This window comes from Sminthopsis crassicaudata, chromosome 6, assembly GCF_048593235.1.
Source record: "Sminthopsis crassicaudata isolate SCR6 chromosome 6, ASM4859323v1, whole genome shotgun sequence".
Taxonomy (NCBI): Eukaryota; Metazoa; Chordata; class Mammalia; order Dasyuromorphia; family Dasyuridae; genus Sminthopsis; species Sminthopsis crassicaudata.
This window is the reverse complement of record NC_133622.1, coordinates 68,657,567-68,681,050: the sequence shown is the minus strand read 5'-3', so window position 1 is coordinate 68,681,050 and position 23,484 is coordinate 68,657,567. Positions and strand designations below refer to the sequence as shown.

At 35.7% G+C, this 23,484-nt stretch overlaps 1 protein-coding gene across 5 annotated transcripts; it reads right to left on the bottom strand.

Moving 5' to 3' along the window:
• Nucleotides 1-199: 199 nt before the first annotated feature.
• On the bottom strand, nucleotides 200-22,679 carry ELMOD2 (ELMO domain containing 2). 5 transcript variants are annotated; one of them, XM_074274862.1, is made up of 10 exons: nucleotides 22,517-22,679; nucleotides 20,720-21,042; nucleotides 17,775-17,919; nucleotides 16,103-16,131; nucleotides 11,954-12,051; nucleotides 10,782-10,911; nucleotides 6,814-6,947; nucleotides 5,284-5,352; nucleotides 4,370-4,503; nucleotides 200-1,105 (listed from the first exon to the last, which is right to left on the bottom strand). In XM_074274862.1, exons 2-10 carry the CDS (start codon nucleotides 20,771-20,773, stop codon nucleotides 960-962), a joined length of 939 nt encoding a protein of 312 aa, XP_074130963.1. In that variant the 5' UTR covers nucleotides 20,774-21,042; nucleotides 22,517-22,679; the 3' UTR covers nucleotides 200-959. The 5 variants fall into 5 exon arrangements, with proteins under 5 accessions (XP_074130963.1, XP_074130964.1, XP_074130965.1 ...); XM_074274863.1 differs by having other exon boundaries at nucleotides 20,720-20,892; nucleotides 22,562-22,663; XM_074274864.1 differs by lacking the exons at nucleotides 20,720-21,042; nucleotides 22,517-22,679 and adding an exon at nucleotides 20,324-20,501.
• Nucleotides 22,680-23,484: the final 805 nt, after the last annotated feature.

Below are 23,484 nucleotides of genomic sequence, written 5' to 3'. Positions count from 1 at the left end.
ACATTAATCTACATGAATTGGGCCTTTTAAATTGGAGACTTTAAGTCTCCAAAAATATGAAGCTGTTATCCCTCATTTAAGTCTCAAGTATAGTTTGGGGTTATTTTCACATAAAATGAGTAAGATTTTTCTTGACAATAAGTTACAGCACACATACAAAAAGGAGGGGCCATGAAAAAAAAAAACCCTACAAAGACTATGTAACTCATGATTTATGGATTAATCAGATTCTGAAGATCAGAAAATCCTTTTGAGATACAAGCAAAGTAACAAATCATATTCTCAAGTGTGTGTAGAGGGAAAAATCTTACAAATACCAATTGCTTTTATTCTGAAGAATATTTTATGAACTCAGCTATCATGAAGCCAAGTTAGAAATGATTTTTAATTCTCAGATAACTATGTGTCCTTTTTGCTTCCAAAAATGACACCTTCTGGAATATAATGGAAAACTAATAGTAACAAACAACCCATCCCACTGCCTTGGCTGACTTATCACCAACAAAAATAAAATGAGGATAGGAATAGGAATATAAACTTCTAAAAAAAATCCTAAAAAGACTTTCATGTTACTACCTACCTGACACTCTTCAGCATAAGGGGAAAAGTAGTGATTTTTACAAGGTAATCAACCTGCTGTTGTACAAATACCTGATTTATGCTTCTTGGCCAAAAGGGCTAAGTCCCAAGTCCCCAGCTATAGATCACATGATCCTAAAGAGGAGATCTTTGGAAGGGCAACTTACCTTTGGAGTGCAGTGTATAGATAATTGTAAACACACACTGATTGTCCACTAGCTTACTTAAAGAGGATTTCTGAAATTTTTTGTAAGAAATTATGTATAAAAAGTTACATCATTAAAGTTTCAAGTGAAATTGGTCAGAGAAATTCCATTACAACATAGAAATTCAATTTTGTGTGCAAAACGTGGTAGGAATCAGAAGATATACAGGACTGTTCATATCTTTAAGGTAAGTAGAACTCTGTAATCCAACAGAAGTCTCTTAATTTTTTCATGAAACTTTTCTCTATACTGGTTGAAATACATAATGCTTTCTGGCTTTTCTTCAAACCAAAATCTGTCAAACTCATAGAAGAGATAACCTGTGATTAAAAAAAAAAAAAAAAAATTAGGATATTAGTAAATCAATCAACCAATAACATGTATTTCAAACTTTTAAATTCCATTAAATTAAATTTAAATTTTTTTCTTTAAAGTATTACTATCATCACTCCCACATTACCCTACTTTAACTCTCTTTACTTTCCTCAGCCCCAGAAAAAAATTATGAGGCCTTCTTTACTCAAGGAGAGACAAATGGAAATTACCTGAAATGAAAAGCCAACAACTTTTCATAAAATTGAGGTTTCAGCAAACCTAAAATCTCCTTAACTACTGTTTGAGTTTTCCCTAAAACCAAGAATAGGTTTGCTTCAAAGTGAGTCTTTCCAAAATTTATTTTATAAGATTATATCTTTTCAATAATGCAGAATGTTGAAGGGGATATGGGAAAACAGGGACACTGATACATTGTTGGTGAAACTGTGAATACATCCAGCCATTCTGGAGAGCAATTTGGAACTATGCCCAAAAAGTTATCAAACTGTGCATACCCTTTGATCCAGCAGTGTTACTACTGAGCTTATATCCAAAGAAATCTTAAAGAAGGGAAAGGGCCCTGTATGTGCCAAAATGTTTGTGGTAGCCCTCTTTGTAGTGGCCAGAAACTGGAAACTGAGTGGATGCCCATCAATTGGAGAATGGCTGAATAAATTGTGGAATATGAATATTATGGAATATTATTGTTCTGTAAGAAATGACCAACAGGATGATTTCAGAAAAGCCTGGAGAGACTTACATGAACTGATGCTGAGTGAAATGAACAGGACCAAAAGATCATTATATACATCAACAACAATTCTATATGATGATCAATTCTGATGGACATGGCCCTCTTCAACAATGAGATGAACCAAATCAGTTCCAATGGAGCAGTAATGAACTGAACCAGCTACACCCAGCGAAAGAACTCTGGGAGATGACTATGAACCACTACATAGAATTCCCAATCCCTCTATTTTTGTCCACCTGCATTTTTTATTTCTTTCACAGGCTAATTGTATACTATTTCAAAGTCTGATTCTTTTTGTACAGCAAAACAACTGTTTGGACATGTATACATATATTGTATTTAATTACACTTTAACATATTTAACATGTAATGGTCAACCTGCCATCTGGGGGAGGTGGGTAGAGGGAAGGAGAGGAAAAATTGGAGCAAAAGGCTTGGCAAATGTGAGTGCTGTAAAATTACCCATGCATATATCTTGTAAATAAAAAGCTACTTTAAAAAAAGATTATATCTTTTCATTAATCTACTGCACTACACAGACAATTTTATATTATATATGAAAAAAATCTCACCCTATCCAAGAGAGGGTAAAGATTCAAGAGAGAGAGGTAGGGAATTTCTGAGAGTGAAATCTGCTGGAGAAGGCTGGAGGGTTCCAAACCTATCTGTGCGATGTGTACTATAGGACCTTTGTCTTCCCCACTCTTCCCATTTCTTAGTTCTCAGCAAGATTTGGATTCCCCAATGACAATACTTCATCTCCACCTCTCCTCTCCAACATTGGCTGCTCCTTCTCTTACACCCGACATACTTGGTTCTGCTGGGGGAGTCAGAATATCTTTTGCTCTCCACTGTCATTCCCAGATTCTCCTTTATAGTCTTCACTCACCAACCTTTCCTATTCTGAAGGCTCCTTAATCAAATTCACATTCAGTATGAATTCTGAAGTATATAAGTATATTGAACTCCCAAATTATGCTCCCTTCTTTCTCAAGGAGCTCTGCACCTGGTTCATTATCAAACTATACATATATAAACATATATTTTAAACAGAGAACTATTTAGATTTTCTCTCAAAGTCTCCAACCTCCCAATTCCTTGACCTCCTTAACTCCCATGACCTATTCCTTCACTCCTACTCAGCCACAGAAGAATGGATACATACTAGATTGAACCATTACCCATAAACATTCTTCTTCCCTATTAAAAAAAATTTCTAACATTTCCCATTCTCTTTCTCTCCCTGCCTCACTCCTCCCCAACCTGCAATTCACCACCAAGACTCTCTGCTACCTTCACCATTGAGGATTTTCCAGGTCCTGACTCCTATCTGACTTTATGTTCCTTCCTTTCCAATCCCAAAATACAAGGTCAACAATGTCAGCTCCAGGTTGTTCTCAGCTCTTAAATCTCGGTCCCACTGTCCTGTCAATGTACTTATTTATCTTGCTGAACCTCAGCTCAGATTTCTCCCACTCTCTGACCCTTCTTCTCCTACTGAGGTCTTACAATTGTGCTCACCATAAATATTTGATATTCCCACTATATATAGCTTCAGTGGGGCCCCTATTACAAACCTTCCTTCCTAAATGATTTCCCATTTCACTTCCCATAAAAGCTATTCAAAACCCTTCTCAAGCTCTCATATCTACTATTCCCCCAAACTTAAATTTTAAAAAAAAACCTAAATGTTGACAATTGTCTTTACATGTAATTGAGGGGAAATGAAATATTTTTTAAAAAGAAAAATCCATTTACACTAACTGCCTATACTCTCTCTACACCCTTACTCAATTCTATGCAATTTGGATTCCAATGTCAATATTCAACTGAAACTGCTCTTACCACAATTACTAATGATCTCTTAATTGCCAAATTTGCCGGTCATTTTCAATCCAATACTTCTTATTCTATGTGCAGTATCTGACGCTGGAGATCACCCTCTCTTCCCAAATATCCTTGCCTTTCTAAGCTTTGCTAACACATCTTTCCTAGTTTGCCTTCCAACTGTCTAATCACTTTTTCTCAGTCTCCTTTACTGACTTAATATACAATCATATTCCCTAACTATAGTTTTCTAAAGTTTTATTAAAGGCTTTCCTCCCTTCTTCCTCTATACTTCTTTTTGTTTCTTGATAATCTTATTAAGCTCTCAAGGGTTTCACCATCATCTTTATGCAAATGATTAGCAGATCTATACATCTAGCCCTAATCTCCTTCCTGACCTTCAAGGTTTCATCACAATTGCCTATTGGATTTTAAAATGGATATCCTGAAGAAATATGACAAAACATGACCAAAATTGAACCATTATCTTTCTCCAAAACACTTTCCTCTTTGAAACTTCCATTTTTGCCAAAGTTATCATCAACCTTTCAGTCTCATATAGATAAGAAACACTCACTTAGCAGATGAATACTGGTATGCATTATTTCTTTCAATGCCTTCCTAAAGGTTTGATCAATCCAAATGAATAATAAACATCACATAATTGTAACTTATTCTAAATACTTACAATAAAATTGATGAAAGTGTTCCATTGTTGGACTACCAGGAACAGAATTATAGAAATGAAATTTCAAAGCATTACTCTTCAATAAACTATAAGCCATTTCTGTTAGATTGATCCCAACAATTGCATAGAAATATCTGCAATAATACAAACATTAACAATTATATGACTAGCCAAATGTTTAATGAAATAAAAAGACTTAGAGGATTATCAAAAATTCCCCCTAATACAATACTGATCTTATACAAAGTCTATTTTCTCCCCCATAATGTTATTCTTTATTCATTTAACTACTCAATGCAGCTTAAAAATGCATTGTCTCTTACTGGAGGGGTTACTTTTTTTTTTTTTCCTGGAAAGCTCCAAGCACAAATAATATAAAGAATTCTTTAATGCTAAATTAATTATGAGAAATTTAGGAATACTACTGAAATAAAGGAATATTTTCACTTCTGCAACACCATATGTGTATATATATATGTACCACTGAGTGAAAATTTTTCTAATACCAGAATTGTGTAAGATTTCATGCGCATAAAAATCTGAGTCTTTATATATAAAGTTACAATAGCGTAACTTTTTTTTAATGTAACCTGAGTGAAAAATAAAGTTCTGACTTTGTAAAACAAAATTGTATTTCAAATTATAATACTTGCTATGAAAGTCTCTACCAAGATAGTACTGTAAGTTAGGAAATAAATTCCAAATATAATGAAATACCATCAGTATTTTCTGTTAGCATTTACTGCCCCCAAAATTGCCATGTATTAGTAATCTCTTTTACTAATTTCTTATTGAAATCTGCACTAAAACAAACACATTTTAAACAATACCAGAAGTATCTTTTCAATTTCTAAATGAATTACTAAAATTTAAAATTCACTATGATTTTTTTTTTTATATACATCTGGGCTTACCCCAAAGTTGGATGATTTGAATGACTTAGAACCTGATGAGCTTCATTGGTATAATTTTCACTGAAATACCTAAAATGATTTTAAAAATAAAAAACAATGAAATGTAAAATACCACATTCAACAAGTACTTCAAAAACACCTAAAAATGTTATTGTCAATATAATCTCAATACAATATCATAAACACATCATCATATCCTTCTTTGAAATATCAAAAAAATGACCACCAGAATATTTCCTGTTGGCAGAACTGTAGCTCAATCACCTAAAAAATGACGGCATCTAGCCAAGTTACCTTATTCTTGAAGCTTTAAAGCTCTCTGTTGGAAAAGCTAACTTAGCTTTCCTCTGTAAGGAAACCTGTCCATGAGCTCTTCCTTACATCTAATCTTATTCTGCTCTATCTTAGCAAGCCTGTTTTCCTTTAATGGCATGCTCACAGAGTCAAAAGACAACTGAATACCATGATGTTTCTAATAGCCCATCTTAGTTTTAGTTTCCTACCTTGTATATCAAAGGTAGAACTAGACAAAAAGTAGCTGAACAACAACAAAAACAATGAGCTGTCCCCCTGCCTAGAATGTGTTTCTTCCTTTCCTTTGCCTTCCTTTTTAAAGGGTCAGAGTGGAAAAAATAGAGCTGAAGTTCAGCAAGATAAATAATATCATTGACAGGACAGTGGGACTAGGATTTAATTTGAAATTAAATTGAAATTTCAAACAGTTCCCACCATTCCTTTTCTGCATTATTTTCTTTATTCCTTCCTTATCTCTATTGTAACTAATGAGTGATAAATTCACATATCTGCAACTGTCTAACAGAGTCTCTAGGGGTTTGATGTTCTTTCTCAGGCCAAGAATCCATAGAACTAGTACCGGAAATTGTGGCCCACAAGCAGAAAGAAAACCTGAGTGAGAGGAGACATAGTTCCAAGCAAGGGACAAGTCTAGAATTTAATCAGATAATGAAGAGCAAGGGGAACCAAAGAACTGGAACTGGGAAGAGACCTCAGGCATCACTTAACTCAACCTTCCTATTTTAAAGAAGAAAACTAAGGACCAGCTAGATGGTCCACAGTGTAGAAACTAGAACACAGATCCCCCCAATAACCAGTTCTTTGATAAAAGATGTTCTTTCCACCAAACCACGTAATATCTAACAACAAGGGATAACAATTTCCATTACCTTAAAGTGGCTTCATTTTTCAAATGGTAATCAGAAAGCTCAGAGGCAATACATGCATGCCAGGAACTGAGATAGAAACTTAATACAAAAATATATTTATTTCTCTGGAAGATTCTAGAAGAGAGCCATCAAAAAGTAGGGAAAGGAATGGTATTGACAAATAAAAATACACAAAGTACATTTCAATTGTTCTCATGCTTTGTCCAGCACACAAACAAATGCTGCTGGCTGAGCAGAAACTTATGAAATATAGATATAACTTGGAACATAAACTTAAAATTGAATAAAATTCCTGACATACACAACTTTATTTCTAAAAGAAAGAAAAGCATATATTTTCACTTACACAAGATTGACTAATCCCAGCAAGCCCATGCCTCTGAAGTCTGTTTTGGGATCATCACCTTGGAAACCAATGTCACACCACTGCTTGGTGATTCTAGCCTTCAGTTTTTCATTAGGCATCAGCAGACTCCAAAGCTGAACAAATATGCTTTCATATTATAAATAATATAAAAGTTCTTAAGTTACCAACCCCTTACCCTCAATAGTAATCTAATTTAAAATTTCAAGTTATATATTGTCAAGTTGTTTTTTTTTTTTATTTGCTTGCTTCAGGTCACAAGTAGAAATTTTCTTAGTAGCATTTGAGATGGATTTAAACTTTCATATTACCCTTCTGAGACATAGTATAATACTGACTTTAAATCTGATTAATAATTGTACTTTTCCTTACTGATTATTCCAAGTGAAATAAACTAAAGAAATGAATGGATGATCTTGAAAAAGTAATAAATAATACAAAAAAAAAATACACTAAAGAATCAGTTGTAGCACATACACTAGAGCAGAGGTTCTCAAACTGGGATCTGGGAAACCTAACATTTTGATAACTATATTTAAATACAATTAATTTATTTGTAACCCTGTTATATTTTATGCATTTAAAAACATGATTCTGATGATAAGTCCTTAGGTTTCACCAGACAACCCAAAGACCCATGTCACAAAGAAGATTAAAAGCTTTTGTACTAAAGGAATTAGTTCAAGCACAGCCTGTGTCAAAATTCTGTATTAGCCATTTTTTCCTTTCACAACATTTGATACCTTGGAAAAGATTTAAGCAGTTTATAGAGAAGATTAAAGTCATTCTAATTCTTAATTAGGAGGAAGAAAAGGCTGGGATCAGTGATAATATCACAAAAAAACAAAACAAAACAAAGCAGTAGCACATTGGCAGCTATTAAACTAAACTTAAACAAACAAACAAACAAAAAAACTGAATCCCCAAAATAGACATTACACAGAATAGAATCAGGCTTTTTTCTACTCTATTCTAGCGAGCCTCATATAAAGACCAAACAAGGCAAAAATAAGCAAGACAGATAATAAATCCAATTAAAACATAAAAGTTACAAATTAGTTTTTTTCATTTCATTTACAAAATCAAGACATCTTTTTTTATTTAGGAAAAAAAAAAAACCTTATTCCTCATGCGTACAATCTTTTACTATTTCAGCGAAAACTGAAACTTTTGGCCCTGATTTAGAACACTGGTTAAAAAAATAAAAAAATAAAAAAAATCTCTGGATCTGTGGAGCACATGTGTCCCTGAACTTTTTATATGGTCCACAAGTTTCCCTGACTGTTCACCTTACACCTTCCCTTTCCTATCAAGTAATACAACTATGCTCCCATCTTAAGTAGAGATTTTTGTAGTAAGCTTCCAGCAGATGACTCTGATTGAGGGCACACAGGAATGGAAAAGTCATAGGCTAATCTGAATGCTATTCTGGGATAGGGAAAGAAAGGAAGTTGATAAACTCTCTATAATTTGGGTACTCACTGAACTAGCAAGGGATGAGCTCTAGCCATCCCTGCTCTTCCATCCCTGGGAACACCATCTCAGAGCTAAAGATACATCAGAAAGGCCTCATTTTTAAAATATATAGAGAAGTGACACAAATACAATACCACACCAAATACAAGCCATTCTCCAATTGATAAATTGTCAAAAGGATATGAAGAGACAATTTTCAGGTGAAGAAATTAAAACCATTTCGCTAATGACCAGAGAAAAGCAAATAAAGACAACTCTGAGATACATCTAGATTGGCTAAGGTGACAGGAAAAGATAATGATGAATGTTGAAGGGGATGCAGGAAAACTGGGACACTGATAGATTATTGGTGGAACTGTGAACGGATCCAAACATTCTGGAAAACAGTTTGGAACTATGCCCAATGGGCTATCAAAATGTGCATACTCTTTGTTCCAGCAGTGTTTCTACTGGTTCTGTATCCCATGGAAATGATAAAGGAGGGAGAAGGATCCACATGTTCAAAAATGTTTATGGCAATCCTTTTTATAGTGGCAAGAAACTGGAAACTGAGTGGATGCCCACCAAATGGAGAATGGTTGAGTAAATTATGGAATATAAATGTTATGGAACATTATTGCTCTATAAGAAATCAGTAGTAGGATGATTTCAGAGAGGCCTGGAGAGACTTACATGAACTGATGCTAAGTGTACATGGCAACAACAAGGTTATGTGATGATCAACTGTGATCGACATGGCTCTTTTCAACAATGAAATGATGCAGACCAGTTCCAATGGTCTTGTGATGAAATGAGCCATCTACTCCCAGAGAGAAAGCTTTGGGGATTGATTATGGATCACAATGTAGCATTTTCACCTTTTTTGTTGTGGTTTTCTTGCTTTTTGTTTTCTTTCTCATTTTTTCTTTTTAATCTGATTTTTTTTTTTTTGTGCAGCATAATAAATGTAGAAATATTCTTAGAAGAATATAGTTTAACCTATACTGAATTACTTGCTGTCTAGAAAAGGGGTAGGGAAGCTGAGGGAGAAAAAATTTGGAACACAAGGTTTTGCAAGGGTGAATATAGAAAACTATCCATGCATGTGTTTTGAAAATATAAAACTATTATTAAAATAAACAAAGCTATATCAGTATGGGTTGGAATGAATTATATTTTTGCTGAAAAGGATAAAAATTAATTCAACTGGGTCAGCTAATGAGTAGAATTGTTTAAAGGCAGGATGGACAGAACAAGAAATGGGGCATAGATAGACAGATGCAGGTTCCTCACCCCTATCCCCAGCTATTATGCTATCCCACACAAAACTCGTCTATTTTTAAGTCTATGTACTACAGAAATGTTTCCAATTTAGTCCTCAAATTTCAAGCCAACTTTATGCAAAGTAGAAGGTTTAAGATTTCTTTCTTTTTACTTATACATGGTTCTTGATGATTCTCTGTGAATAAATGACTCTAAACAGGAAAAGAAATAGGAATCAAATCCACTCACACTGAAGAAGAAATGGCAATCACCATATATCATGATAAATTAGAAAGAACACTGGATTTAGAGTTAGGAGATCTTAAGTTCTAATTCCAACTCTGCGAACTATTTGGATAGAAAACCCTTGGTGAGTCAAAGTCTCTGCAAACCTCAATTTCCTCATCTGCAAAATCAGTGGTCCCAAATAATGGTTTGTGCTCCTGAATAAGGATACCCCTGAGTACAGGAACCAGATTAAAAAACAGCCAAGAAATACTTAACAAAATAAATAAAACCAAAACATAACATAGCTAATGCTGATATGTGGTTTTCTAAGTCAAGATGTAGCCCACAGGGATGCTTCTGTAAAATCCGTTTGAGCTTGACATCACCTGGACTAGATTAAATCATCTCTAAGATCAACTCTAGCTATAAAATTCCTTGAGGTCTATGATTTTAACATTGCAAGAAAGATTCTTATCAGAAATCATAAACATTAAGTTTTTCAGTAATATGAAATAAGATATTTCTATGCAACTGTCCTAATCTTCAAATATGCTTCATCAGATTTGTGATATTATTTGATACTAAATAACACTACCCAAATTGTCAGAAGGGCAACTATGACAACAGTACTCTGAAAGAAGACATTCATACTTGAGAGTGAAATGAAAAGAATGCCTAGTTCACATGTATATTTTGTATATAAATGAGAAAAGATCTGCTTAGCAAAAAAAATATCATTTGGATCTTTCTTTAAAGAAAAGTGAAAACATTTAAAGAATATTTCTATATGTCTAGTTATGATAAGCAATAGGCACTAAAATATAGGTTAAAAATTCAAATTCACTGACATATAACTAAAGAAATACATAATTTTAAAGAGGAGAAATGTATAAAAACTCAGAATACAAAGATACATCTTTAAGCATTTTGATTCTTTAACAGAGTTTCTTTTCTAGACTTCATTAATTCCAAACATTAATTCCAAAAAGATAATAAAATTTCACCTTCATTAGTAGTTCCTCATGGTGCTGGTTATTAGAATCATAAGGACTTTTCCTTACATTTTCTACATCCAAATAGAGTTGTTTATAGCCAGTTATCTGCAATAAGCATGTTTTCATGCGCATTTTAAACCTGAAACATATAAACCACCACCAAAAAAAAAATTAGTAAGATGCCCTAGCTATGCATATGAGAGAGAAAGAAGTTACCACTCAAAGATCACTAGCTAAGCTCACTATAAATTGGGTACTAAGCTGGACTACAAGCTAGTGTTCCATGACTTCAATTCAAATAAACATTTCACTACCTGTTTTATGTAAAGCACTATATAGTAAACAGTATAAGAGAAGAAGGGAAATAAAAGGAAAGGTGTGAAGAAGGGCAAAAGGAAAAAAAAAATTGAAAATAGCCAGCAAAGAGAGCAACTTGGTTAAGGTTGTAGTTATGCAAGTCAAAACACTGAGGCTGCTTTAAACATTCTCACTCCTCTTAAGAAAGTCAACCAAGCACCTGATACGAGTAATGAGTCTTTTTATGCAAAGCAGAAAATTCAATACAATTGGTTTCCTTTCTGTATTTTACTTAATGCACTTAAAAACATCATGTCCATAGGCTTTACCAGACTGCCAAACCAGTCCATCCCAGCAAGTGGAATAAACAGGTCACTCCAGCAAAATAGGGTGGTTTTTTTTGTTGTTTGTTTTTTCCGGACAGCCTGTCCTAAGCAAATACTGGTTACATCTTCCCCATCCTTCATACTAGCAAGCATGGCACCTTGTAGACAGTCAATGTCAAAGTACTAAATCTTAGGCACTTTGCATCTTTTAATTACACAAGTGACTGTTGACTATTGTCTTTTGAATTTCATCACCTTTCTTGACAAATCCTACTTTGGGAAACTCATTAATAATCCACCCTAAGGAACCCCTGGGATAGATTAGAAGAACAGTGAATGGAAACCAGAATTGACTGACCACCACTAAATAATTGTGGTTTTGAGCAAGGTCTTAAAATCTATATGCCTTGGTTTTCTTGCCTGAAAAATAAGAAGTTCAGATTAGATAACTTCTAATGTAGCTCTACAATCATATAACATCTATAATTCATAAGATACTAATTACTCAGGCACAAGTAAATAGAAAAACAAAAGATATTAACCAAGAAACTTCCATACCTTCTGTCTTTTTTGGGGTTAATATTCTTTTCCTTCATTATATCATCTACACATTCTTCTACTTGATTGTGATGGACAGATGTGGCATTTTGTAAAACCTATTAATATTTTAAAGAAAAGGTAAGAAGGTAAAACTTATAGTTAACAATTATAAGTTAAAATATAAGAACAAGAGGGCTTGAGACATTAAATTAATTCAGTTCAAGTCAATAATCATTAAACATTAAAGAACTATTATATGCAAGACACTGTGCTAGGACCTGGGAATACAAAATAACATCCAACTTCAAATTTATATAGGAAGCATACAAAAATGTAAATGTAAAATAATTGAGAGAATGGAAATAGGGTATCTGTTACAACAGTCAAGGTAAGAAGTGATAAGGGCTTGATATTCATAACCATGTAAGTGGAAAAAAGGGGACAAATTTAAATAGCTACAGTGACAGATAATATATCCATCTCTCTCTCTCTCTCTCTCTCTCTCTCTCTCTCTCTCTCTCTCTCTCTCTCTCTCTCTCTCTCTCTCTCTCTCTCTGTATATATATATATATATACCTTGCCTCCAAATCTTAGAATACTTATTTCCCCTCAAAAAGGTGAATTTTTGAGCCTCACCTATCCACCATTTAGTAACATTAAGTTCCTTAAAGGAAAAGATATACAGTATTTGAAAGAAAAACAAGAGTCTGACTAGTAGGCAATGTAGTTTGAAACTAAAATAAGTTACTTCATAAAATATGAAGACTGAAAGAATCCAAGATCAAAGGTCATAAAATCACAAAGGTTAGTCACAAATAAGGATTGAGGAGGATTTATCCACAAAATCTTGCAATTGCAATCACTAAGGGAGTCACTGAAGCTTTTACTAGTGCCTAAGAACCAATGCATTTACTGCTTTACTCAACAGGTAGTAAATTTGTAATACATATTTTACCTCCTCACCCCCTCCAATCTGAGAGGTAGATCAAGATAAAAGTAAAACATGTCCAAGAAAGGCTAAACTAAATAAAAGAGGAACCTAGAGTCTGACCCCATTATGGCATTGTTATTGTCTTATATATTTTCAAGCTACCATCTAAAAGAAGTTCTTTAGGGACACAATTCATATACAAAAAGAAGTCTATAATCATCTTCAATTCAACAAATATTGCCATTATATATAGTTTTCTAAATTATATGTAAATGAGTAATTCCAAAATAAATTGATAACTGTTCTTAAATATTTTAAATGTAATTTTACTGTTCAGTTACAGAACTAAACCTTTTTTTCTTTTTCTTTTTCCCTGAGGAAGTGACTTGCCCAGGGTCACACAGCTAGGAAGTGTTAAGTGTCTGAGACCACATTTGAACTCGGGTCCTCCAGAATTCAAGGCTGGTGCTCTATCCAGTGTGCCACCTAGCTGCCTCCGCTAAACCTTTTTTTCAAACTTTTCAAAAATGTATAGCCAAGGCCATTAGAATTTTCTCAAATTTCAATTATAAAATTTGAATTGGATTTCACTGTTCATGGTACCTAAGAATGAAATACAATATATGTCACAAATTATTAAAATTTATAAACAAAAGATGTGCACTGGCAAGTTTAGCATAAGCTTAGCATAATGCCTGGCACTTAGCAATTGTTTAATCATTGTTTCATCTGTTAATCTCCTCATATAATCCAGACTTTCCATTCATTGAGATTTGAAAAGAAGCTTTTGTTCTTTGCCCTTAGCTTTCCATAGTTACATCTCTCCCCTTCTAGAAAATAAACTCCTTGGGATAGGGACTGGCTATGTAAAGAGGGGTGGAGATTCAGGTTTAGTAACTTCCATAACATCCAATTAATGGGGAATCAGGTAAGGGACTTTCCCTTCAAATAGGAAATAAAATACAGCCTTTTGGAATTTCAAAGGTCTACTAACCTAGGCATCCATTCTTGCAAAAATGTAAAATAAATCTCCCCCATTCATCAGGAGGGAGCAGGGAGGAAAGTCAACATCTGCAGACAAAGGCAGGTTAAGGTGGCAAAAGTACTTGAATATTGGATTTGAATGCAGCTTGATGCACATCTGGTTAAAGAACCAAGGATCTTAACCTGCCCAGAGCTGTTTCCTCAGTAATAAAATAGGTATAATCCTCGCTAGTACTTTCTTATCAGAGCTACAGTGAAGAAACTCTCTAAAACACTAAAGATATCAAAGAAACAAAAGCAATTGTTATTTTCCTAATTCAAAGTCCAGCTACCACTAAAAGTGGTACTTCCCTCCAACTTCCTACAACTATTCTGGTACAATCTACTCTCTCTGAACTCCTGTTGTACAGGACAAGTATCAAATGTCTAGCATCCAACTGCTTTCTGATTAAAAAAAAAAAAAAAAAAGTGTATATGCCAGTTCTGTCTTTCTAGATCAAAAGCTTCTGAAGGGTGAGAACTAGAGCTGTGGTTACTGATCTAGAAGAATAATGCTTTGTTTTGTTTTCTTAGGTCAAACACCTGACAACAGAAGTAGAAGGGGAATTCCTGGTGTTCAAACTCCAGGCACTGAAGCCTCTCAGGAACTCTTGTATCTTATAGCCTTGGAGAGCTGCCTGGGCCAAGTCCAATGATCTTGTGATGGAGAGAGCTGCATCCAGAGAAAAGACTATGGGGACTGAGTATGGATCAAAGCAAAGGATTTTCACCTTTTTTGTTGTTGTTTGCTTGCTTGTTTTTTCTTTCTCTTTTTTTTCCTTTTTGATGTGACTTTTCTTGTGCAACACAATAATTGTGGAAATGTATGTAGAGGAATTGTACACGTTTAACATATATTGGATTACTTGCCACCTGGGGAAGTAGGGGGAAGTAGGGAGAAAAATTTGGAACTTGCAAGGGTAAGTGCTGAAAGCTATCTTTGTATGTATTTTGAAAAATAAAGTTATTATTTTAAAGAAGAGAGAGAATTGTCTGGGACAACCACATGTGAAGTATCCATGATCCTTGAGTCTGTCTCGGAGGCAGAAAATGAACCCAAATCTTCTTGGTTCAAAGTCAGATCCCCATCCAGCATGCTATAATGCCTCTTCTATGTATTCACAAACCCTCAAGATCTCAATTATTTTGCTGCTAGTCATAAAGAATCTATAGAGGGGGCAGCTAGGTGGCGCAGTGGATAGAGCACCAGCCTTGAATTCAGGAGGACTGGAGTTCAAATCTGGTCTCAGACATTTAACACTTCCTAGCTGTGTGACCCTGGGCAAGTCACTTAACCCCAGCTTCGGGGGGGGGGGGGGGGGGAAGAATCTATAGAAACACATGGCACTTAGTTTGTAAGATCCCAAAATCAAATAGATGATTCTAGAACTTTGTGTTGCAGAAAATTATTAAATTGTTTAAAAATCAGGGCTTTTTCAATAATTGTAGAAATATATATAGAAGAATTGTACGTTTGACATGTATTGGATTACTTGCTGTCTGGGGGAGGAGGAGAGGGGAGGGGGGAGAAAATTTGGAGCACAAGGTTTTGCAAGGGTCAATGCTGAAAAATTTAAAAAAAAAAAAAAGCTTGCTGTGAGGCAACTTGGTTTGCTGTGTGTATCTTAAGTGAGATTGGGGGGGAAGAGGGATAGGAATCATTCAGGCAAGTCATCAGAAGCTCATACTTAAACCAGGTAACAATCACTCACAAAGCATGGTCCTGGGGACCACAGGTTATTCAGCTTATTGGGATCAATTCATTCAAATAAAGTAAGCTTCCTGCTTTACAGCATGGCAATATTTGCACTTTTTTTCTGGCATAAATACTTGGCAGTTCACCAAAAATGATGCTCTTCTTCCATTAATTCTGTTAAGATTTTTGATGATAAAGAAAAGGTAGTAAAAATAATCTACAATTTTTTATTCTACCAAAGTGATCTGTATTTCCAAAAAAATAAAATGACAAGTAAAGCCCTACCTGAACTTATTATAGAGAGTAACTATTACACCTTTTAAATTAAAAGCCCAAGAGTCTCTATAACTAGCTGAAATTATGGCCTTCTATCTTGGACCTCACTAAGCATCCTCCCTGAGATGCAGAACCGTAAGGAGCACATGGTCTGAATTTATTAGAAATTTCTTAGAATTTTAAAGGCAATATAAATCCAAGCTGAAGCACAATATCTGAACAAATTTTTATATGATCTTACCTGATTCTTTGAGAGGGCCAAAGCATTTTCTGAAATGAAAAAACAAAAATCACATGATCTAAACGCTATATTTAATTAGCAAATGTAGATCTATTAACATTATTGTAGTCAAAATGTCAATTCTAGGATCAGAGTATTTTAGCAGTTATATAATATGGGTTAAAAAAAAACACAAAACCAAATATTTTGATAGGATAACTTGTAAAAGTACCATAATAAGCACTAAGTAATCTAATTGAGAACAGAGGAGGAAAAAAACCTCTCTGATGCAGGTTTCACTGGATAAGAATATAGCAAGATTACCACACTGTAGCTTCAACACAAATCCAGTCCTTGTCCAGCTCTAAGGAACTGGGTGATTACTAAAAACTAGGGGGAAAAATTTTTGGTTTATTTCAAGTTATTTCTATAGCAGACCACAAATGATGCCTGAGTTCTGACTTAAAATAAATATGTACAAAGGATCTATGAATTACATAAAAGTTCTGACATTATCAGGAATTGTACACAATGCCAATGGCCTCCAGATCAAAGCAAATCCATGTGGACCTACTCAAATGTAGACTAAAGCCCATAAACTGGGTCAACCTTGGAAATAAGAGTGAGACTATTCTTTTTGCTACATGCTATATTCCACTAAGTAGATGCTAGATTTGAGGGAACAAGTAAATCAAAATATATAACGTAACACGAGTAACATAAGCAAAGCTTCTTCATACTGCCTGACTAAGCCTTCTGGTTAGACAACTGCAATATCACTAGACATGAAAAAAGCTGTGCCATTTTAAAAATTCTTAGCATTTCTTCTCTCTCTCCCACTCCCATCCCAAAGCATGAAAAACAAATTTCAATGGAAAAAACACTGTCATCAATCTTATTTGCCTGGAATCTTTTGTTTCCTTATATTCTAAGAAAATAATGAAACAATTTTTTTTAATACAGATTTTTCCTAACAGATACTCTTCTGTCTCCCCTTTAGTAATGCCTTTAGAAGCATCTTAAGAAGAAGACACTTGGTTCTTTGTCAGGATAAGCAAAGGATTAAATAAAAATGAGCAGCTAGCTGATTACCAATAATTCAAGAGCTAGTCCTCTCCCTCTAGATCCCATTCCCTCATCTTTTCTCGCTCCTCTATTAGGCATAGTGGGCTGAATTTATAACGTCACCAAATCCATTATAGTGGGATAAGAAGCTGATCAATCTCATCTTGGACTAAAGATATTTTCTTATCTGTCACAAGTGAAACTTAAAAGGAAAGAAATCTGTAAGTAAATACAACTTTTCCATCAATTATTTTAATCCTAGTTTCTACCACAGATCTAGAATCTTATTTAAATCAGTCTTCAAGCACTGTGGAATTGTTTAAGGATGAAAAGTTGTTTAAGCAGATCTAAATTATAATTAAGTATACCAGTCATTTTGATGTAACTCTCAAAGACTAATAGGCTACTTAGCATGGAGGTAGAGTTGGATCTAGATAGTCTTCCATCCAGGGAAGGGGAACAAGAGAAAGAAAACTTACAAAAAGAAATAGAATTTTGGTTTTTTTGCCAAAGTGTATCTATAATCACAGAAACAAATGAGAAATCCAAGACTCTTAAACAATTGCCAAGTAAATCTAGCAAGAATATTAAACAGTTTTGCTACAGGTTTTTAATTTAAAAATCTCACCTATCTTGTATGCTCTTTCTCCACCTATAAATCCCTCACAGATCCGCTGCAGCTCACATTTTCTGGTGATCATTCGCAAGATCCATTTCATCCAAAATCGAAAAAAACGTCCATAAAGGTACTGCCATATGGAAATAAACATTTTCTGGTGAAAGGGAAATACAACAAATATGATAAATAATGTGAAATCAACTTTTATGACTATAAAAATTATACTTTAACTAGATAACCAAATTCTATTCAAAATCATTTGCTTTTGCAAATAAATGCTTACTTGGTGACTGTCTTTAGTTAAGCATTTACAAAATTAAAAGGTTTAATATAAGAAGTATATGCATATACTTTTCAGTATTAAAAATTATATTATTATATTATATATGTATATATTATATTATATATTTTTTTCAGTATAAAAAATAAATTAGAAACATTTTTCTCAAAATGAACTTCAAAAAAATAACAGGCCAGCTGTATTCTTCACTAGTAAACTATAATTCTAAATTTCAATCCTGAGTATAAATTCTTGTTCTAGCAAAGGTAGTACCTATATAAACACTTATACATTGAAGAAAAAAAAAAAAAAAGTGGTACCAATTTGGCAACAAGATGCAGTTTTCTCCGTATAGCAAATCACTATTTAAAAAAAAAAAAAAAAAAAAAAAATATATATATATATATATATATATATATATATATTTACTAGGACTAAAACTGAGTTGAAGAAGAGTTATGAACCTACACGGAAGACCAGTTTCTTCACTGGGCAGGTACTCTATACCAGAGAAATCATAGCTCTAATCTCCATCTATCCTTTTCACTAGTGTAGTGATTTTGAGAGAACAAGATAATCCCTAAAACCTAAATTCTCTAAAATCTTATATCTACCTATAGAAAATCAACTTGACAAAGCAAAAACCAAAACCAAAAACGAACTAGGGCTTATGAATGGATTGTTTAGCCGAAGTATACAATTTCAACAATCTTTTTGTTGAGTTCATATTTTCTATCTAAAAGTGAATGACCTGGATACTAGTAACAGTCTGCCAAGGCTTTAAATTTTTCATAATACTTTACAAAATCTAATTTAAGCTTCACACAATCTCCTGAGAAAAGAACACCATGTAATGTATAATATTATCCCATTTTACAGGTAGGAAAACAAATATCATATTTTGTAGGTAGGGAAATAAATATCCCATTTTACAGGTAAGGAAATTACACAAATATCTCATTTTACAGGTAAGGAAATACACAAATATCCCATTTTACAGGTAAAGAAATACACAAACATCCCATCTTATAAAGGAAACATCCCATTTTACAGATAAAGAAGTAAACAAAAAGCCCATTTTGGGGCCCCTAGGTGGCCCAGTGGATAGAGCACCAGCCTTGAATTCAGAAGGACCTGAGTTCAAATCTAGTCTCAGACACTTAACACTTCCTAGCCGTGTGACCCTGGGCAAGTCACTTAACCCCAGCCTAAAACAAAAAAAAGAAAAAAGAAAAAATTTTTAAAAAGCCCATCACTTAACCCCAGCCTAAAAAAAAAAAAAAAAGAAAAAGAAAAAAAAATTTTAAAGCCCATTTTACAGGTAAAGAAACAAATAACATCCCATTTTATGGGCAAGGAAAGAAAACAAGTAGGATTTGTTGGAGGCAGAACCTAAATTTGATCCTGTTACTACAGACTGAAAATCTTACACAGGTCTATGGCACTTTGAGGGAGGCAGCATAAAGGGCTAAATAAAACGTTCCGTATTGAGCTCATTAGCAAAATTATTCGATGCAATGCTGGAAGTCAATGCCCGATCACTACACACTTGACTTCCGAACGGGGACACCAAAAACGGGGCGCAATGAGATTAGAATCCTGGTTTGGATTATTGCTTCCCACCACACGTGATTTGGGAAAGCACTTTTTATGCACGAAATCATAACCTAAATTGGAGATGATCGCAATCTGGGCTATCACCTCCTGGTCTCAATCCCGTCATTGATGACGGGGATTGGACAAGATAATCAGTACTGAGCTGCCCAAGCCGAATTGGGTTTTTTCCTTTTTTTTTTTTTCTCCCGAAACCCCAAGCACAATAGGGTCACAAATATCCTATGCGTCCAACTCATAACCTTACAGAAAACAGGTTAATTGACGCAGGATTGTTCAATAACAGAAGCAGAATTTGAACCCATGTCCTCTGACTCGAATCCTTTCATCACAACCGCGGCCCTTTAGGCGGACAAAAGCCCCGAAGAGACCACGACGGTCCTGGTCCAAACACTCTCATTTACAGATAAGGAAACTGAGGCTAGGCGTGACTGGCTGGGCAGGGGACTATAGAGGGGTGGAGTCCCGCGCGCCTGCAGAGCTGGCGCATGCGCCCTCCGGCCCCGACACACACCCCACCCCCCTCACGCCCTTTTCCCTCCCGAGAGACGAGAAATCCGAGTCTCGCGTCCCTTCTCCCCGAACCCCGCGAGACCCGAGTTGGTCGGGACGCCTGAGGACAAAGGGGCTGAGGGCGCGGGAGAGACAAGTGCAGCCTCCTCACATTCTCGGAAGAATGAGCGGAAGCTGGGACTGACTCGAGATCCCCGCTTCCGTATCCGCCGCCGCTGCCACTCCTGTTGCCCCTGCCGTCAGCCCGCTACTGACGGAAACGACGCCGCTCTCAGCCTTCTCACCCCCGCGCCCTATGACCCGGAAGTCTGTCCCGGAGCCCACCCTGCCCCGCCCCCCTCCTCCCTTATTGGTGGAGGGTTTGCCCTATCGCCTTGGGGGAAAGAGGCGTAGTCTGTCTCCGGACTCTATTCTTATCCTGGGGACGCTCAGGCGGTCTCCTTGGCAACAGCACCTTGGAGACCGCCTGCCTCTTGCCCAGCTAGTGGAGCCAACCTCCTCAGCGGAGGCAAATGCAGGCGCGCTGCAGGGGCGCCCCTGCCCTCACCTCTAGGAGCGGGGTGCAGCCATGCAAGAAGGCTGTGCTGGGCGTCAGAAGCATTTCGCGGGCAGAGCTTAAGGCGTCTCTTTTTGCGCTGCCACTTCCACTCGATCCGGGTCCTCCTCGGGCGAGTCTTTACTATCTGTAACTTACTCGTCTACGTCTCTCCTCCCAGCATCCTGCAACCAGTGGTCAGATCTTGCTGACGTCATCTGCAACATCTCTCAAATACACGCCTTCTCCCCTTTGACACAGCCACTCCCAGAAGTAGCATCCCACTCCAGGACTGTTGCCATAGCAACTGGTGCGGCAACCCACTCCAGGCCATCCTACAGACACCAGAGTGATTTATTTCCACTCCCTTTCGAGAAAAATACGGCAACACTAAATGTTCCACCAAGATTTAATTCTTTGTTAAAAAAAAAAAAAAAAAAGTATATCCATCTATTTAGCATGCAAACATGCTTTCGGTTTTTTTTTTTTTTTTCTTAAACCTTTTTATTCACAAAACATGCATGGGTAATTTTTCAACATTGACCCTAGCAAAACCTTCTGTTCCAAATTTTCCTCTCCTTCCCCTCCCCCCCAGATGGCAGGTAGTCCAATATATGTTAAAATATATGTTAAATCCAATACATGTATACATATGTATACAGTTATCTTGCTGTACAAGAAAAATCAGATCAAGAAGGAAGAAAAAGAAAAACTGAGGAAGAAAACAAATGCAAGCAAATAACAGAGAGAGAATGCTTTGTTGTGCTCCACACTCTATTGCCATGGTTCTCTCTCTCTGGGTGTAGATGGCTCTCTCCATCACTAACAAGTGGCACTGATTTGAATCATCTCATTGTTCATCATACAGTATTGTTGTTAAAGTATACAATGATCTCCTAGTTCTGCTCACTTCACTCAGCATCCGTTCATGTAAGTTTCTCCAAACCTCTCTGAATTCATCCTGCTGATCATTTCTTACAGAGCAATAACATTCCATAACCTTCATATACCATGACTTATTCATCCATTCTCCCACTGATGGGCATCCTTGATTTCTCAAGAAGGGAGGTGGGCACCAAAGGGAAATGAAGAGCCAAACCAGATGTTCTCAGCAGGTTTCCTCTGGGCTAAAGGGTCTTATATCTTACCCAGAGTTCCCCTACTATCTGTGACCCTCTACAGGCATCCACTCAGTTTCCAGGTTCTTGCCACTACAAACATTTTTCATGTTTTTGTTTTTGATAAATAATAAAATTATGTATACCCAAAATTGTCTTAAAATAAATTCATGACTTATTAATAAATTATTTTATACCTATTTTGCATACCTATGTACCCAGAATCATATAAAAATTTCTTGAGTAAAAAGGAGTTGCAAGTGGAAAAGTTTAAGAAGCCCCGGCCTAGAACACACATATACACACGTCTTTTCCACTCTTGTTATATCTTACTCATCTCCACATACTTTTCCATCTAGTAGCATTGGCCTCCAAAAAGGCCAGATTTCGGAACACTGGTTCCAAAAACAAGACACTCCATCTCTCAGCTCTGGGCATGTCCTCTGACTAACTCATGTCTAGAATATTCTTTCTCATTTTTGTTTACTGCTTTCCCTGGCTTCCTTCAAGTGCCAACTAAAATTCTACATTTTACAAGAAACAGCTCCTAACCCTTCATAATTCTAATTCCTTCTTTCTATTGATTATATCATCTATTGTCAAAATATTTTGGAAATACCCCATTTCCCAGAGCTAAGATCCAGCAAGAAAGCTCTGCCCTGAGCTTGGCAAAACAATAATTGGTCTGTACTTCAATTGGTATCCCCCTCTGGCAAAGAGTGTTGCTTGGACCAACATCAGGTGTTCACGGAGGGATTCAGTTCTCCCTTTCTTCTAGGATCATCCATCACACATTCAGAATCCCTGTTCCTTGTCACCGACAAGTACTGCACCTCTCATAGAATTCAGCCCCTGGAGTGGACCAACTCCCAACAGGATCTGTATGAATAGTGATTTAAGTATGTCATAATCAGCCCATTTGTTGTATGTAAGTTCTAGTTTTGGTCCAGCATGTTAAGTAAGCTCTTCTTCTTGGGAAGGGTGAGGGGTGGGGAGGGGACCTCGTATTTGCAAATCACACTTTCCTCACTCTGAAATTAAACTTCTATTTGTGTTCTGACTCTCCCGTCTCTGGCCTGCTTTGTGCTACTTCAGTCACCCACAAATTAGAGGCTGGCTCCAGTCTGATTAACTCTATTTATCCTGGATATAGTTTGTACATATTTGTTTGTTTGTCTTCTCCATGAAACTGAAAGCAAAAACTGTCTTTTGCCTCTTTTTGTATTTCCAGTGCTTAGCACCACACATATGTTTGACTGACTACTGCCAGACAAATCTTTCTTAGAAGAGATTTGTTTGGGGAAAATAATTCATAAACATAATAAATATAAAGCAGAAACTTCAGAGTCCATTGAATTGAACTGTTTCATTTTACATATTTTTATTATCAGCCATTTTTAACATATTTTACATTTTACATTTCATCCAGCTAAATATTTAAGACTTTATTTAGTGTCTAAATATACTAGATGCTAGAAAAAAAAATACACTGAATAAAACAATCCCTACAGGCAAAGTTACTTACAGAGGCAAAAACAGCAATACATATGTGTGCGTTCATATATTTTAAAAAATTGTGTGTGTCACATTCTGCTCCATACATATACATATGCCTATATAAGGGCTACAATAGGACCTGGACTTACAATCTCATTACTG